Source organism: Clytia hemisphaerica, unplaced genomic scaffold (assembly GCF_902728285.1).
Source record: "Clytia hemisphaerica strain Z4C2 unplaced genomic scaffold, Clytia hemisphaerica genome assembly, whole genome shotgun sequence".
NCBI classification, from domain to species: domain Eukaryota; kingdom Metazoa; phylum Cnidaria; class Hydrozoa; order Leptothecata; family Clytiidae; genus Clytia; species Clytia hemisphaerica.
In genome coordinates this window covers 245,349-260,641 of record NW_027104302.1, presented here as the reverse complement: position 1 = coordinate 260,641, position 15,293 = coordinate 245,349, and the positions used below count along the sequence as shown (strand labels likewise).

The window sequence follows — 15,293 nt, the reverse complement described above, 5'->3', positions numbered from 1 at the left end:
GACTAAATACAATTAAAAAAAAATTATAAAAATGTGAAAGAAAAAAAGGATCCAAGATGTTTACCAGATTACAAATATTCATTGTCTTGTTCTTGGTGCTCATTGGTTTATCCATGTCACATGACCATGAAAGAGACGATATGATTGGTTTGGATAAATCACGTGACGAAGATGTTGATGATGAATTAGATAAGGATGGTGGCATCTTCAAAGTGAAAGATAAAAGCGCACATAGAAACATCCATGATCCTTGGGACAATCTGGACTTGGATGAGGTGAAAATTATATTCTTGACGTTTTGTCTTATTCTGATTTTAGATAGTTTCGAGTTTATGTATTCGAGAAAAATCGAAGTAGACGGTATAAAGCATAGTTTACACGCCCATCTGGCACACAACGTTGTTTCAACGTTTATCCAACGTTTTATGGGCGTTATGAACGTTAGATAAACGTCGAAACAACGTTTTGTGCTAGATGGGCGGCGCCAAAATCACCGTCCATTTTGCTCGACGGCGGTAAAAACACCAAAATACCGTCGTCTGTTAGGTAAGCAAAGGCGATATAGATCCTTACATCAACTATCGATTTTTGTTTTGCGTCGACTTCACTTACCGTCGCCCTCGATATCATCTGATACATAAACTCGCCAATAACCTGGTGGCGATAGTGGTCTAAGGTGTCAGTGCAACAATCAGGGACTCCTGGCTCGAATCCCGGGCCTACCAGCCATAACCCGGCTGGCCGCCTTGCACCCCTTGAAAAACATCTCAGAAGACTGTCTAGATTACTGGGCCATCCACGTAAAATATCGACTCTGACTTATGTGACCACCAGGATGTTTTTTTTCAAAATGATAACTTTTTGGGGGCCTTTTCAAAATTATTCTAAAAAAGGGATTCTTGAAATAATTTGGTTACTATATGATTCTTTGTGTAGCTTAAAATCCGTCGTAGTTTATTGATAGGCTGGTGCGATAAAATAACCTAGAAGTTTTCGGTAAAGATTTTTGGGCCTTTTTCGGAATCGGGTATAGTGTTTTCCGCAATATACGATTAAAACGATTCTATGTTTTCCGTTAAATGTGATATAAAACAAATTGTAACTCGAATATTTCCAATTTGGAAAATATTAGGGTGAATTTGCCATTTTTGTTGGCTGATGATTGTATGAAACTTTGAGTTCCACAAATTACACTTGTCTATTTCTTTATGTTTCCAACGTAAACAGCTTTGAGATTTCATCGAGCATGGAGAAGAATTAGAATTGCCCACACGTTTTTTATAAGAACCAGTAAATTTTGTTTCAGGCTGTGCTGTTATTAATTTTCTTACTTAAAATCATTTAAATCTGTTAAAAGTACTGTCTTAGTAATTTCTGAAATCTGAGGCTCAGATTGTTCTTAGTTTGTTCTAAGGTTTTGGCCAATTTTTCAGCCTCGTGTTCTTATAAAATTGTTCTTATAAAAATCTTGTAATATTTGCCATAGAAAGTTAGTTTAACCATCTGACCATTTTCATGTATAGCTTGCTCCTGTCCAAAATGGAAAAAATGTTCAGAAAAGAGACAACTCTCAGCCAACTGGTCAAGAGGTTAGTATTATACTACCTATTATACACCTTCCCAATAGAAATACAGTTGACGCTCTCTAATTCGACATTCTACTGTTCGATAGGCTCCCTTACTCGATGAAATTTAAGATCCCCGTCAACAAAAAACTCTCATAAACGACGCTCCCTATTCGATAAGCTCCCTTATTCGATGAAAATCCAATTCCCCTTGAAGATCGAATGAGAGAGCGTGAACTGTACAATAAACTCTATCATTCGAATATTTCTACAATTCGAACTTGCTTCCAGTCACCGTCAAGGAGAAACCGTCTTGAAATACAACCGTTACGTCAGATTTGCCCAATGGAATTGCTTCATGTCCTTCATTTTTCAACCGACCAATGAGGTTACAAAAACGCTAAAGTTTTTCCTCGTGTCGCGCGAAAGTGGAGACCGGTCTTTAGCCAGAGTCAACTGTATAGTGGATATTGATAATAGTAAAAGTAAGGAAATAATGTTGCTAGATGACCTCATAATATGAATTAAAGCGCAAAAAATTAGTAGTAAACGGTCATCTTGAACAAGACAAAAACTTTTTTGGACCTACCTCGGAGGTTGTCCGTTACCAGCTTTTCTTGGGATTGGCTCATTAGTTTTTTTCATTTTTTGCTCAGTGATGAAATTTAATGCGTTGTGCATTTTCGCTAAATGCTATATTTACTGACTGATTGTTTTCACTCCTTATTGCTATCTAACTTTCATCATTCCCTATTTAGAACGCTGGATCAACAACAGGGCAATGGGATAAAGAGGTTAACAGTTTAGCATCGGAACTTCGAGATTGTAAAAAGACAACATCAAAGATTTTGAAAGAAAGGTTAATCGATGAATTGTTCTAAATTCTTTTGTTTTCACTTGTTTTTTATAATTTTAGTTTTGCATCTAAACTTCGAAAAAGAAGGGTTGTCGATAGACGATCCTATCGTCTACACAAGATCACTACTAAAAAGGGAATAGTTTAGGAGAGGCGTGATAAATTCGGGTGGAGTAAGCAGTGGCGGAGATGTTTACAGTGTAGACGATACCAATTTGGCGCAAAAGAAAAAAAACTGAAAAAAGCCGTGGATTTGCCTTTGCGTATTATTGACGATTCGTTCGACCATTTTCAAAACATTCGAAAGCGTAACGTACAGTGTATCAACTCTTATTTTTCTACACTGGCTGAAGGAATTTCTTGCATGAAATTCTTTTCTTTATGGGTTTATCTTGTAGCTCAAATTTAGAATGTTAGTTTGCAATTTATTTGCAACAAGTATTTAAATTTTAAGAGCCATGCTTCATATGTTTAACATACTTTGACTTCAGAAATAATCACCACAAAGACTAACAGGTTTGTTGTTAATATTTTTTACAACCTTCATTTTTCTTTTTAACTAATTTTATAACTCAAAGACACTACACTTGCTGTACATTTAGTATCATTTTACACACTTCCCTTCTTACCTTCTTTTCAATACTCCCCATTTTTGTTTTGTTAGAAATTCTACAAGTTACTAATTTTTAACTTTTATATTTTTATATTATAGATTATAGCCACAGGGAATCATTTTGAAGTTTTTAATTTTTGTTTGTCTGGAAGATGGTATCAATTTGAAGGTAGACTATGTGCTTCTGGCAGCTAGAGAAGAGTTTTATTCTGATACAAAAAATCATTACAGGATAGTTTGACAATTGAAGACAATTTGTTTACAATATTTTCCACCATATTCTATATTTAAAGATAATTATATTCTGGCCTTAGGTGGAAGTTGTAGACGTTCATGGGGCGTTCATGGTACAGCAAGATGCTGTTATTGCTACCATACAATGCTACTTGAAAGTCTTATCCAAATCCTAGCTGGAAAAAACGATTATTTAAAAGAAGATAAAATATTTTATTTTCTCAGACATATCGTACTACATATTCTACAAATGGCCTTTTAATCGGCTGATTGGAGTGAAAACTGAGCTTTTTCACTTCAGGGTTTCGAGAAATTAAACCAAAAAATGCCAGAACAAATTCTCACCCTAATTAAAATCCCTGAAGTAATCTCTAAATTAAAAATTTGTTTTTTTCCTGATTTCCTATATAAATTAAGAAAAATAAGGATAAAATTTTAGTTTTAGTTCTGTTTTGCTAACTTCTTTATATAAACATTATACTGTCTGCTATTGCGAAACCATATTTTACATTAACTTATGTAGCATTAAAATTACCATAAATCCTAGAGCACTATTCAGATTGACTTCAGATCTGGTGTGTAAACTCTCTGTACAGACTGGAAGAAATTTGCAAAGGAAAAATGCCCAAAAGATACCCCAATCAAAATCTTGTTTTTTCAGCAAAGGGCGACAACAGTCAGACAGTTTCTTTTTTCAAACAGCCATATTTCTTGTTAAAAAATTGCTAAAATTGGCATAATTCTGGAATTTTTTTACATGATGTAGACATTCCTTTGCCACACAATTCACCAAATTAAGTCAAAAAAATCATATATATGAAATATTTTAATTCCCGCAACCCAAGATTATGCTAAAAAAAATTTGTCGCTGAATGTCTTGATCTGTAGTAGAATAGTAAAGGAATAACAATTGCTTGATAATGTATAAGTACAATTTTTACATCTTACCCTAAACTAGTAGAAAACAACAAATTAATCACTTATATAGAAAAATTTCTCAAAAATTGAATAAATAGGTTCAATGTACGGGTAGCGACATGAGTATTCACAGCTTGCATTTGGCAGTACCATACCATTTATTGTTTTGAATGGTTTTATTCTTCATATAACGTACAGAACAATTTTCCAACCACGTTCTGCTGGTTCAATTTCACAAATTTCACAAATTACATAAAATAACAAGAAATAATTTTATAAAAAGGTATATAAGCAGTAGGGAAACTTATTACCAAAACCTTTTTGGTGATTTCACAAAAACATTTTTGGTGAACTCTTGATATGCACCATTGTCTATTCCACAGCTGATTGGTTGAAAGTGACGTATTGACTTATTTTACGTCACTTACAACGAATCACATACTGGGTACGTGATGTAATGTCAGAAGACCTTGGAATGGCACATATCATGAATTTGCAGTGAAAAGGTGCAATTCATGAAAATTTTAACCTTTCACACTGTGAATTTGCCAAAAATTTATGGTGACTTTTAAACATTTGGTTTTTCATGTACTCGTACATCTGGAATTAACTGAATATAAACTATGTTCTGGTTCAATTAATTGCCCCTACCTAACCTAAGAACACCCTGTTTACTTTTCGAGAAAAATCTCAAAAAAGCCAGTTATATATGTCCAGTGAAGTGGCAATCTGAACACCCAATAAATAAGAAGAATTAGAATTTGTAACACCAGTTCTAGAAGGTTCTATTCCTAGAAACTTGGGGAAATAGATTAGAAACAAACATGAAAAAATAGTACATGAAGGAAAGTATTTTCAATCAAAAATCAAAAAGTAGTTTGAGGTATAAAGTAGTTGAGAATAGAGTGAGAATATGTGAAACTTACTTGCTCATGCTCATAAACCACATAAAAGCACAAGCTGAAAATTTCAAGGAATGGAAAGAATGGAAAACATACCTTGCCTGATTAAAATGGAATCTTGAGGGGAAAGTCAGTCAGGTTGTTGTTCATATTCAAAAAGATTTTTCAAAAAGCAAATCTTGAGGAATCTAAAGTCTATTCACGATAAGTGTGCACTCTTTTTTCATTTACCTATAACTTTTGAAGGAATTCTTCAATCTTTATAAATTTGGTATCATTGGAAAGATATTAGTGAGTGGAACAATTTGAAATAAAAAAAACTTTAAAAAAATTATAATAATGAAGATGAAAATGAAGAAGAAAAAAATTAAGATCTTGTAGAAAGGTGCTATAACTATCATTTTCACTGAAGTAAATTCTTAATCATCGAACGTCATCACTGTGAAAAAAATTCTCAAAAATAATCATTCAGTCAAAAGATATCAAACAAAGTTATAAGCTGATTGACGTCTAAAAACGCTGTTTTCTGCAGTTTTTTGCTGTTTTTTGGGGTCAATCACTTATTAACTTTGTATCATAACTTTATATTGAATAAATATTTTAATGAAATTTTTTCACAGTGATGATCTCCTAAGATCAAAGAATCTCTCCAGTGAAAATGAAAGTTATAGCACTTTTCTACAAGATCTTAATTTTTTTCTTCTTCATTTTCATCTTCATTTTTAGAATTCTTTTAAAGATTTTTTTATTGCAAATTGTTCCACTCACTAATATCTTTCCAACGATACCAAATTTATAAAGATTGAAGAATTCCTTCAAAAGTTATAGGTAAAAGAAAAAAGAGTGCACACTTATCGTGAATAGACTTTAATCCCTACTGACACACTAAAGACTTATATACTGTACACAAAAATTCATACATAAAAAAGACTAATAAAAGTAGAAATAATTGTTCGCCACCATGAAAATAAATCTCATAAAAACAATCTGAGTGAAATTTCATCAGCCATCTTTCTCAAACGTTTAGCTGTTTGCACTGTTTGCACTCAGTTCGAACAAAAAACGCAAACGGAAAATCTCGAAAACCCGCTGACCTCTCTCAGAGGTCAGTCAGGCAAAATCGTTTGAGTGAAGATGCGCCAAATTGGTATCGTCCGTTTCTTCGAAACTCTCCCGCCGATTTTTTTCCGTATACCGCCATAACGCCATACCGCCATTTTTCCCGCCTTTCTTATCACTGTAACGGACGATAACATCGTCTAGGTTGTCGATAAATTTGTTCCCAATTTTTTATGTTGGTACAATTCCATTATGGAGAAAAGGTTGACTCGGTTAGATTCGCGAATCCTTAGAATCTCTTGAATTTCAAAGACTTATCCTTGTGCTATCAAGAAAAACCTAATATTAACCCATTCCGTGCCAATTTCGAATACATCCAAGTTGACGGAGAAAGTGTTTTGGAACCATCAACATTTTTTACGAAGTTAACAGAAATATATTGAATACTTCGTGGCTACAAAAAAAATCTAACTTCTTCATTTAATCAATATGATAAACTTCCCGGTTTAACATGAAGGCTACGCCTCGATTTAATTGTCCTTTTATTAACATATTAATTAACGTATTATCCTCTTGAGAGTTGTACAAATGCACAGTATAATTTTCTGTGTAAGACCAGAGGAATGTTAAAAGATGGAAAACAGCTTTTCTGATTACCCAAAGTTAACAACACGCTAATTTTGCGTATATTTTTTACAGCGACACAACAAAAGAAACCTATTAACTCGACAGACCTGGTATATGGTGAGCCGTTTTTCCATTGTTTTCAAGAAACTGTTTTTCCGTATCTTTACATTCCTCTGAACCTTTTTAGAGTTTTTCGAGATGCGCTAATGTAGTTATCATCGACAATTTAACGGTCTGTCAGTACTGTATTTTTATTATCTTTCTGACCAATTGACTGGATGAAAAAAAAATGTATCATTTTTAATTTAACATATTGGGTGAAGTTCGTTTTAGGGCGTGACAGTCTTGTCAACCGCCTTTGCCCCCAATAATTTACCATTGATCGGAGTATTACAGCTGGAACGATTGATTTATATATCAAATTTCAGTTATATTTAACTTTACTGAACTTATACTGAACATTGACTTTGATTATGGATTCTTTAACTGGTAAAAGAAAATTGATGGTTGGTCTAGTATGCTCTGTTGGTTATGGCTTTCTATATATGGTCAGTAACGCGATTTATCAATACGTTTACAAAAACAGCCAAGTGGGCCAATCAGAAGCTATGTTGTTGCGTTTTATCACTGGGCTTGTGGCAGTAGGGTCCAATTTGTTAACAGATGGCAAACGTCCTATTCCTAAGAACAAAACTGATATTTGTTTTCTCCTGATAGCTGCCGTGTTTCGAATCGGAGGAGCGTTGCTTACTAATTTGTCTTTGAGGTACGTCGATTTGGGAACGATAGCCGTCATTGCTGCCACGTCACCTGCCCTCTCCATTATCATGTCTTGGATATTTTTAAAAGAGAAGACCCGACTATCTGATATCTTACTTGGTCTGGCTTCATACGTCGGAGTTGTGTTAATCGTGTGGAATCGATTGTCTGCGGTTAAACCGAATCCGTATCTGTATGTCATTGGCGTAGTGTTCAGTTTTATGAGCATTTTTGCTTACTCGTTTTGTAATGTTTTGACGAGAAAAATGGTCGGGAAAACCGATTTCCGACAATCGTTGTTCGTTATCAATTTCGCTGGTGTTATTATTTTCGCATTTTCGCCGCTCGTTTTCGATGCTGATTTCGTTCTTACAAGATCGCCGTTGGAGTATTGTTATCTGGTACTTGCTGGGGCAATGGTATGCTTAATAGCGCTGCTAATGGAAGTTTTGAGCTTGAAATGCTTGAACGTTGGTATCGTTTTATTGTTCCGGAACACTGAATTTTTATGGGCCTATTTACACGATGTTATTTTTGATAACCTTTATCCAACACCTGCTATTATTTTAGGGTTACTCATTGTCATGTTGTCCATATCACTTATTGCTGTGAACTTGATGAAAGACATACCCTACTCGCAAATTGCGAGAAAAGGGTGGAGAAAAGTTACCATGTGTGTTCGCTGATTGCTACATAAATTTAATTTTTGAAAAATATTTTTAGAATAAAGACGAAAAGTTTTTTTCGCGTTGGTGCAATGAATGCAGCATTCGACATAATGGCTGTGTCATTCCGGTGTAGTCTACTCTTAGGGGCCTTATAAATGGTACCCCCCCCCCTTATATGATTTTAGGGTTATGGAGCCCCTATAAAATTTGACTTTTGTTGTAGAATTAATTGCTAAAATTATTGAATACCTGAAGAATTTTTTTACCTTTTTACCCTTTTTTCACAGTTTTTTTTCTTGAAGATTGAGCCGGTTTGAGAACTCGATTCATTATTCCAAAAACCCTGGAAATATGCCTGAAAGTTAGAATTCAAAAAATGTTTTAATAGCCTGAAGCAATTCAAAATGAGAAAAAACATTCTTCGATGCTTTTGTTCATCTCAAAACACTCGGCCTTTGATTTGAAAGATTCGTATTAAAATAATCTTTAACAGAATTTCTAATTTTTGTACATAAAAAACAAATTATTCAACAATTTTGTAGAATTTTTAGCTTAAAGCTAGATTACTTTTTAGTCAATTTTCTAATTAAATTCATTGTTTAAAATCAAAACTGGTTCAAAACCTGGTATTTTTCGGGTGTTTCCGTATAAAAGATTACGTCATGGATATCAAGAATAAACCTTTTTTTTAACGAAAAGTGAAACTTCTGTATGTAGTTTTTTCTCCTCTCCCTTCTTTGAATATCCATGACGGAAATTTAGAATGGCCTTGGGAGGAAGTAATTAATAGTAAGTCTGCGACCGCAGTCGGAGGTGACCCGAAGGTAGGGGAGGGTGTCACTGTTTTTCCCTGGATTGCCACAATTACCCTTGATCCTTCTCTTGATTGCTGAGTATCAAGCAGAGAGGCATCAATTACCATTTTGGGAATCTTTGGTATGACCCGGCTGGGGGCTGAACCCACAACCTTGTGCACCGTACTACACTACGTTCGCTAATAAGTAAGTTTGAGAAAAGAAAAGCTCTCCATAAAGATTGATCAGTTTTCCTGGAAATAATACTCGAATGGGTAGCCTACCCCGCGGAAAAGAGACAAGAAAGCAAAAGAGAAAACTTATTATTTATATAAAAAGATTACAGTTGTTTATACACCTGGCGTTTGTGTGAAAACCACACGGGTCGTGAGTTTAGATGGGCAATAAATGGCTTCATTTCCAATCTAAGAGTGTCAAATCAAGCTTTTTCGGACTCAACTTAAGAAATTCTTTTTTTCCCATACAGGACTGCATGTCTTCCTATTTTATCTGTATTTGTCTTCAGGTTAGAAGTTTGTCAAACCAAGTTAAACAAAACAGTTCACCAGATGAAAGAATTCCAAGAACGACTTTCGAATTCGGATCAATACACTACTATGGAAAGTCTGCCATATTTCAAACAGTTTGTGAGAGAATTTAAAGAGAAAATGAAGCCTCTAGAAGGCGAAGAAAACAAGGTATTAACCATTTAATTTAAAGCCGCGTGATCAACCTTTCTCAAGCAAAAAAAGTGAAGCTTTAAAATTTGCGCCGCTTTTGGGATAACGGATAGGATCTCGCATCTTCTTTGTTTTCACACGGCACACGTTTTTTTTTCGAAAACCGGCTATAAATTTTATTTTCAATATGGCGTTTGTTTAAAAACCACGCGGGCAATACGTTTTAAATGAGAATTAAGTGGCTTTGTTTTGTATTGAAGAGTTGCCTCTCTATGAACATAACAGCCCAGCAGAATTAGGTTTCCACCTTGAAAAATTCCTCATAAAAAATACCTCTTATTAGCGAACATTAATCCGTTTCCTCAATTGTTTTGGCTAATTAGAAATCTATTTAGGTCCTAGAGCCAACAGAGAAAAACCCGAAGTCGTTTCGGAAGGTTTTGGGCCTTTTTTGAGGGATTTGTGTTGACGTCAAATTTTAGCACAAACCCCCCCTGCAAAAATCCTAGTTTGAAATGTGGCTTTGTATATTTGTTGTTTTCGGCAAGGCATTCTTTATAAATAAATCAAAGATCGGACAAGAATGGCGATTTCAGCGTTCACATTTTATTTCATTTAGATATTTCCATATGGGAGGTTCCTCATTGGAACACTTTTGATAATTATTTACAGAAAACAAAGAAAACGCTAGATTCAACCCATCGTCCGAATCGGGCGCTAATTTCAATACATTACGGTTTTTATAAGAAGATCCAATACCAATATTTTTGAAGCCTTCGGACGTTCTTAACTTATTGAGTTTAAAGCCTAATAATGTTCTTAACATATTCTTTTTTTTCCCTATTTGCGGGTATTTTTGTCAATTTTCTCAAGAATTTCGATGATTTCGAGTTTCGCAAATACTTAAAATGTTCTTAACATGTTCTTAATTCTTTGGCCATCGAAGCCTTAATGTTCTTTATATAATTTCTTCTTATAAAAAAACGTGGTAATAGCATCTTCTCTTGCTTGTTCTTTAGTACGGTATCGAGTTAATGATGTTTCGATCAGATTACGAACAACTAGAACATTTACTGCAAGACGATCAACGACCACCTGATAACAAACAACTGCTGGATCTCATTGTCCAAGCGTTCAAGGTGAATAATTGAAGTATTGATATCATTTTGTCTATTAACCTCATACAAAGAAGTGTGTGAGACCAAATTTTCTATTTTAGTTTTGGGTTTGAACCCGTAAGTCTAAAAACTGTACGTTTTCTTTTAACCCTATCTGATCCTTAGGTGTCAGGGTTTTGTGTTATTCCTTGAGGAGAGGGGTACATTGAAATCCACTCTAACGATTCCTGATTAGATAGTCCAATCTCCATGAAACTTTCTTGCGTAACTAATATTCGGGGTCGAAAAAAAATCGGAAAACTTGTATTTCGTGGGTTTTAATTTTCGCGGTTTTGCCCTTTTTTGCACAAATTTCTTTCATTTTCCTAGAGATTTTGCAAATCTTTCGATAAAATGGGGAAAAATGGTAAACTGGCACAATTTGTTATGGAGTACTTAGTCTAGCAAGCTAGACGACTAATTCAGACATACCAGAAATAAAGGATTTTACAAACTAAATCATGTAACAATAATCGTATTATCATTTAACGCCTTTACTACTTTATTACACGCATTATAAAGGACTCCTGTCTATGGAGTACTCTTCTCTGTTCAATTTTATAATTATTTTTTTCTCATTTAGCCTCTGTCCCGTTCCTCATACGTCTGTATCAAACCATACATGAACGCGCGAACAGCGGCTATTGTTGTTATCACACTTCTCATACTTTACATTATCCATCACGTGGTCTCCATACCGCAAAGCATGATGGGGCGTTTGACGTTCCTGTTTTTCGTTGTTTTCGTAATCAGTGTTTGTTGGGAATATTACAGGTAGGGTAAACTTTCTAAGCTCGTGGAATTGCTTTTATAAACATTCTGCTTGGACTACGAGTCCTAATTTTTTTTCAATAGAGCTAATTATTTTATGTTTTTTAAAGAGTAGAATGTATATCCATATATCTCAACTAGAAGCTAGCAGCGATGGCTAAGTGGTCTATGGTATAAGCGCATCATTCAGTCTATCTCCCAGTTGGAACCTCCGCTCTTTCCAATGTTGACTTTGTTCCTCGGACCGGCTGCCAGCACCCATATAATATCTCATATTATAAGATTTTAAAGGTTTTAAATAAGACGAACATGCCTCGAAAAAAACTTGCCTAGCAAAAAATTTCAAGCGGAACTATTCTCTAAGTCTGATTAATATTTCTTACTATTTCAGAAATGTGCGCATTAAACTAAATAGATCTCAAATCTCTCGAACAGGGACAAAATATGTTTAAATGATAATTTCTTTTAACAGGATGTATAAAATGGCCCTTGCCAAGAAGACTGCTAGTACAATGCAGCTCCCTAAACCCCCTGAACAATGTCTACCTGTGGAAAAGATATCTGAATTGGACGCTCTGCTGATTTGGTTTAAGGACCGGTTCACACTGGCAGACGACGAATGTGTCAAATATCATGAGAATTTATTGGTGGATCCTTTTTGGGAAGTCAGTCCAATGATGGTAAGTAATGGATCTTTTGAACCAGCTGGCAAACAACGTTGTTTCAACGCTTATCTAATGTTCACAACGTCCATATAACGTTAGATGAACGTTGAAACGACGTTTTGCGCCAGCTTGGTAAGGACTTTGCGCGATTGTTGACTTTAATGTCAAATTTAACCAACGCCGAAAACAATAAGAATCTGCAATTGTAGAATACCATAAGAGTTTTCATTTTGGAGTGTTCTTAATTTGACGTTTGACCGAAAGACTTTTTTTCACAGGGCTAATTTGGTGGATTAGAAGATTTATACCCCTTGCAAAGTTCATAAATTTGTTCATAAATTTTTGGAACCCAAAATTTTTTTAATTTTATAAGCATACAAAAATTTGAAAACAGGCTCGGAGATGCTTAGGTCGAGGGCTTCAGAAGGCTGAAAATGCTTACAAGGAGGGCTATACAAAATTTTAAGGAAATTCCGAAAATCCGCAAAATCCCAGCCAAAAACAGGCAATTTAGGAAAATACATTTTCGTAGGCTCAAGGTGATGTTTAGCGTATGTTCAATTTTTTTTCATACTGTATCAGACCTATGATATGCTTATAAAAAATCATGTAATTCGGTGAGTTTTGCCAAAAACCTCCAAATCTAATCTTGCAATGAGAGTGAAGTTAGATTACTTTTCTTATCAGGGACATTTTTGCGATCAATTTTTCAAATAGGGAGTAGGTCCTACCGGGTCAGTGATATTGGTGACTTTGGTCTAGTGGGTAAGACTCGAATACAGTCCAAACACAGGCAATGAGAATGGTTATGGGCAGTCTTTATGCAGTAGAATAAAGAAAAAACTCTTGCTAAAGTTTTAACAAAGTAAACCAAGTTTTCTGACCTTTGGATTTCAAATTTTCTCATTCTTTCATTCTTCAGGCTATATCAGTTTGTCTGGCTCGATTCTTTTTGGAACCTTTGAAATTATGTGCATCAGCATTTGGAGAAAGTTTTCGTCTCTTGTTCAAAGAGATTCCAATACAATGGCAACCATTTGTCTTCATAACGTTGGTATTGCTGACATCTCTTGTCATTCTCACACATGCAGGTTTGGAGATCTGGACGCCACTTATACGACTTGGTTTTCGTCCACGTAAAAATGACAATACTCTTGCTCTTGAAAATGAAAACAGACAACTTCGGCATGATAATGATAGGTTACGATTAGAACTTGATAGACGCCCTGCTCTTCCACCACCACCTGCTCCAGCCGCCCAGGGCGTTCATGGTGTAGAAGAAGTCGGTGTCATTCCAAACCTGGTTCTTCCAGCACAGAATTTCATTAGACCTGTCATAAATCAAAGCGGAGAAGGTGTAAACGCCCCTGTCTTAGCTCTTGATAACGCCCTAAATTTATCACGTGACCAAAACGCCCAACCCGGGCAGAACATTGTTATAGCACAACCTGTGGAAGAATTTGGTGGACGAAATAGAGCAAATAATTCACCGTCATCTCCTATTCAAGAAGAACCAGGGAATGAGACCTTACCTGTTATTATGCTTCATTCCGGATCGAGCGACGTGCTGGTTGATGTCGACCATCAATCTTTACCGTCATCCACAGAGGAGATAACGTCAGCCAATGCAACAAGCTTACCTGAAGTTATTAATCTGTCTGCGTCAAACAACGCGGTTGTCGGAGATGGTAGAGGAATTAATGCCCCGAATCAGACTATTAGTTCACAATCGGAAAGTCGAGACGAGCAGTTTGAAATTGTTGATAATGCCAACGTAGAGAATTTTGAAGAAGAACTACTTGATGCGAACGCGACGAGTGTTGTTAATGATAGAGTTCTGAATGCAGGTCAGATTGAAGGACAATCGGAGGAAGTGCACCAACAACAGCGTTTACCTGTTGAAAATTCTGATCATGTTGTGAGTTAAAGCTTTTTAGATATGATTTTTAAGGAGGAATATATTATTATGTTAGATGTGATTTTGGTTAATAACAAATTTTTCTGTAAAGATTTAAATGTAATTTCCAAAAGGAGATCAAAACTAAACTAGATAACCTCTGTTTTTTGTAGACTTCGATCAACCTCATCCCTGTGTATCCCAGGCTTTATTTACGTTACTGATATAGACGACAGAAAATATTATCTAGCGCTATCAGTAAGCATAAAAAACTGATAATGCACAGGGATGGAACGAGGTTGGACTTTGATCAATTTAGGAGTAAGAGCTGATTTTTTTCTTAATTATCTATATCATAGAATTGTATTAGACTGTGTTAAGTATACGTCATATCTTTCTTCGTTTTTAGTGTAAAACTCCTATATAAGAAAGGAGACCTGAAAGCCTGGAGCTTTTTTATGGAGTAATATTCGGATAGCATAATACCTCCGTTTTGTTGTATTTAGAAGTAAGCGATGTCACTTGACAATAATCTCCGACCCGATTATTATGGTTTAAAATGCAATTTTTTGAAAGGTAACTACAGAGTTAAGGTTATTGAAAATTGTTACATGTATAGAAAAAGTTAGTTTCCGCAATTTTAGGCGGGAAGGAAGGCGTTGTCGAAAGACAACCTCTCTTTTATAGTGAGAATTCAAGTATCAATATTGTGTTCATTGTTCGATTAGATACTTTTCTTTATTACATGAATTTTTTGATAGAAGAATGTAAATAACTTTGGTTTAGAAGGGAAAGAACAACAAAAGAATTTATTTTTATTCAAAATGTCAAAACTGTGTAATCTTCTCGTACCTCAGGGACACAATTGAAATTAAAGCGATTATTAACCAATGCCAACGACCTCGTTCCTAGGCATTCTGCTCATCCCCTAGCGAAAAAAAGTTTCTAAAAGAGGCAAGTATATCTATAGAGGTCTGCGATTCAGACTACCTAGTTCCTTGACTATACCAGACGACCACGGCTTTTTCTCAATACCGTTCAAAATTGTGTATTGTATTAGCAGCTTTTTTATGTTTTTACTGATGGGCGTCATACCATAATTAATAGGATAAAGAACAGAAATAGAAA

At 35.1% G+C, this 15,293-nt stretch overlaps 1 protein-coding gene across 1 annotated transcript; it reads left to right on the top strand.

Annotated features, from left to right (window-relative positions):
- The first annotated feature begins 56 nt into the window (after positions 1–56).
- LOC136817426 (chloride channel CLIC-like protein 1) lies at positions 57–14,316 on the top strand. The gene is made up of 8 exons (XM_067073761.1): positions 57–275; positions 1,524–1,589; positions 2,324–2,424; positions 9,522–9,693; positions 10,695–10,814; positions 11,416–11,606; positions 12,076–12,283; positions 13,191–14,316. The coding sequence occupies exons 1-8, from the start codon at positions 57–59 to the stop codon at positions 14,193–14,195; spliced, it is 2,082 nt and encodes a 693-aa protein (XP_066929862.1). The 3' UTR covers positions 14,196–14,316.
- Positions 14,317–15,293: the final 977 nt, after the last annotated feature.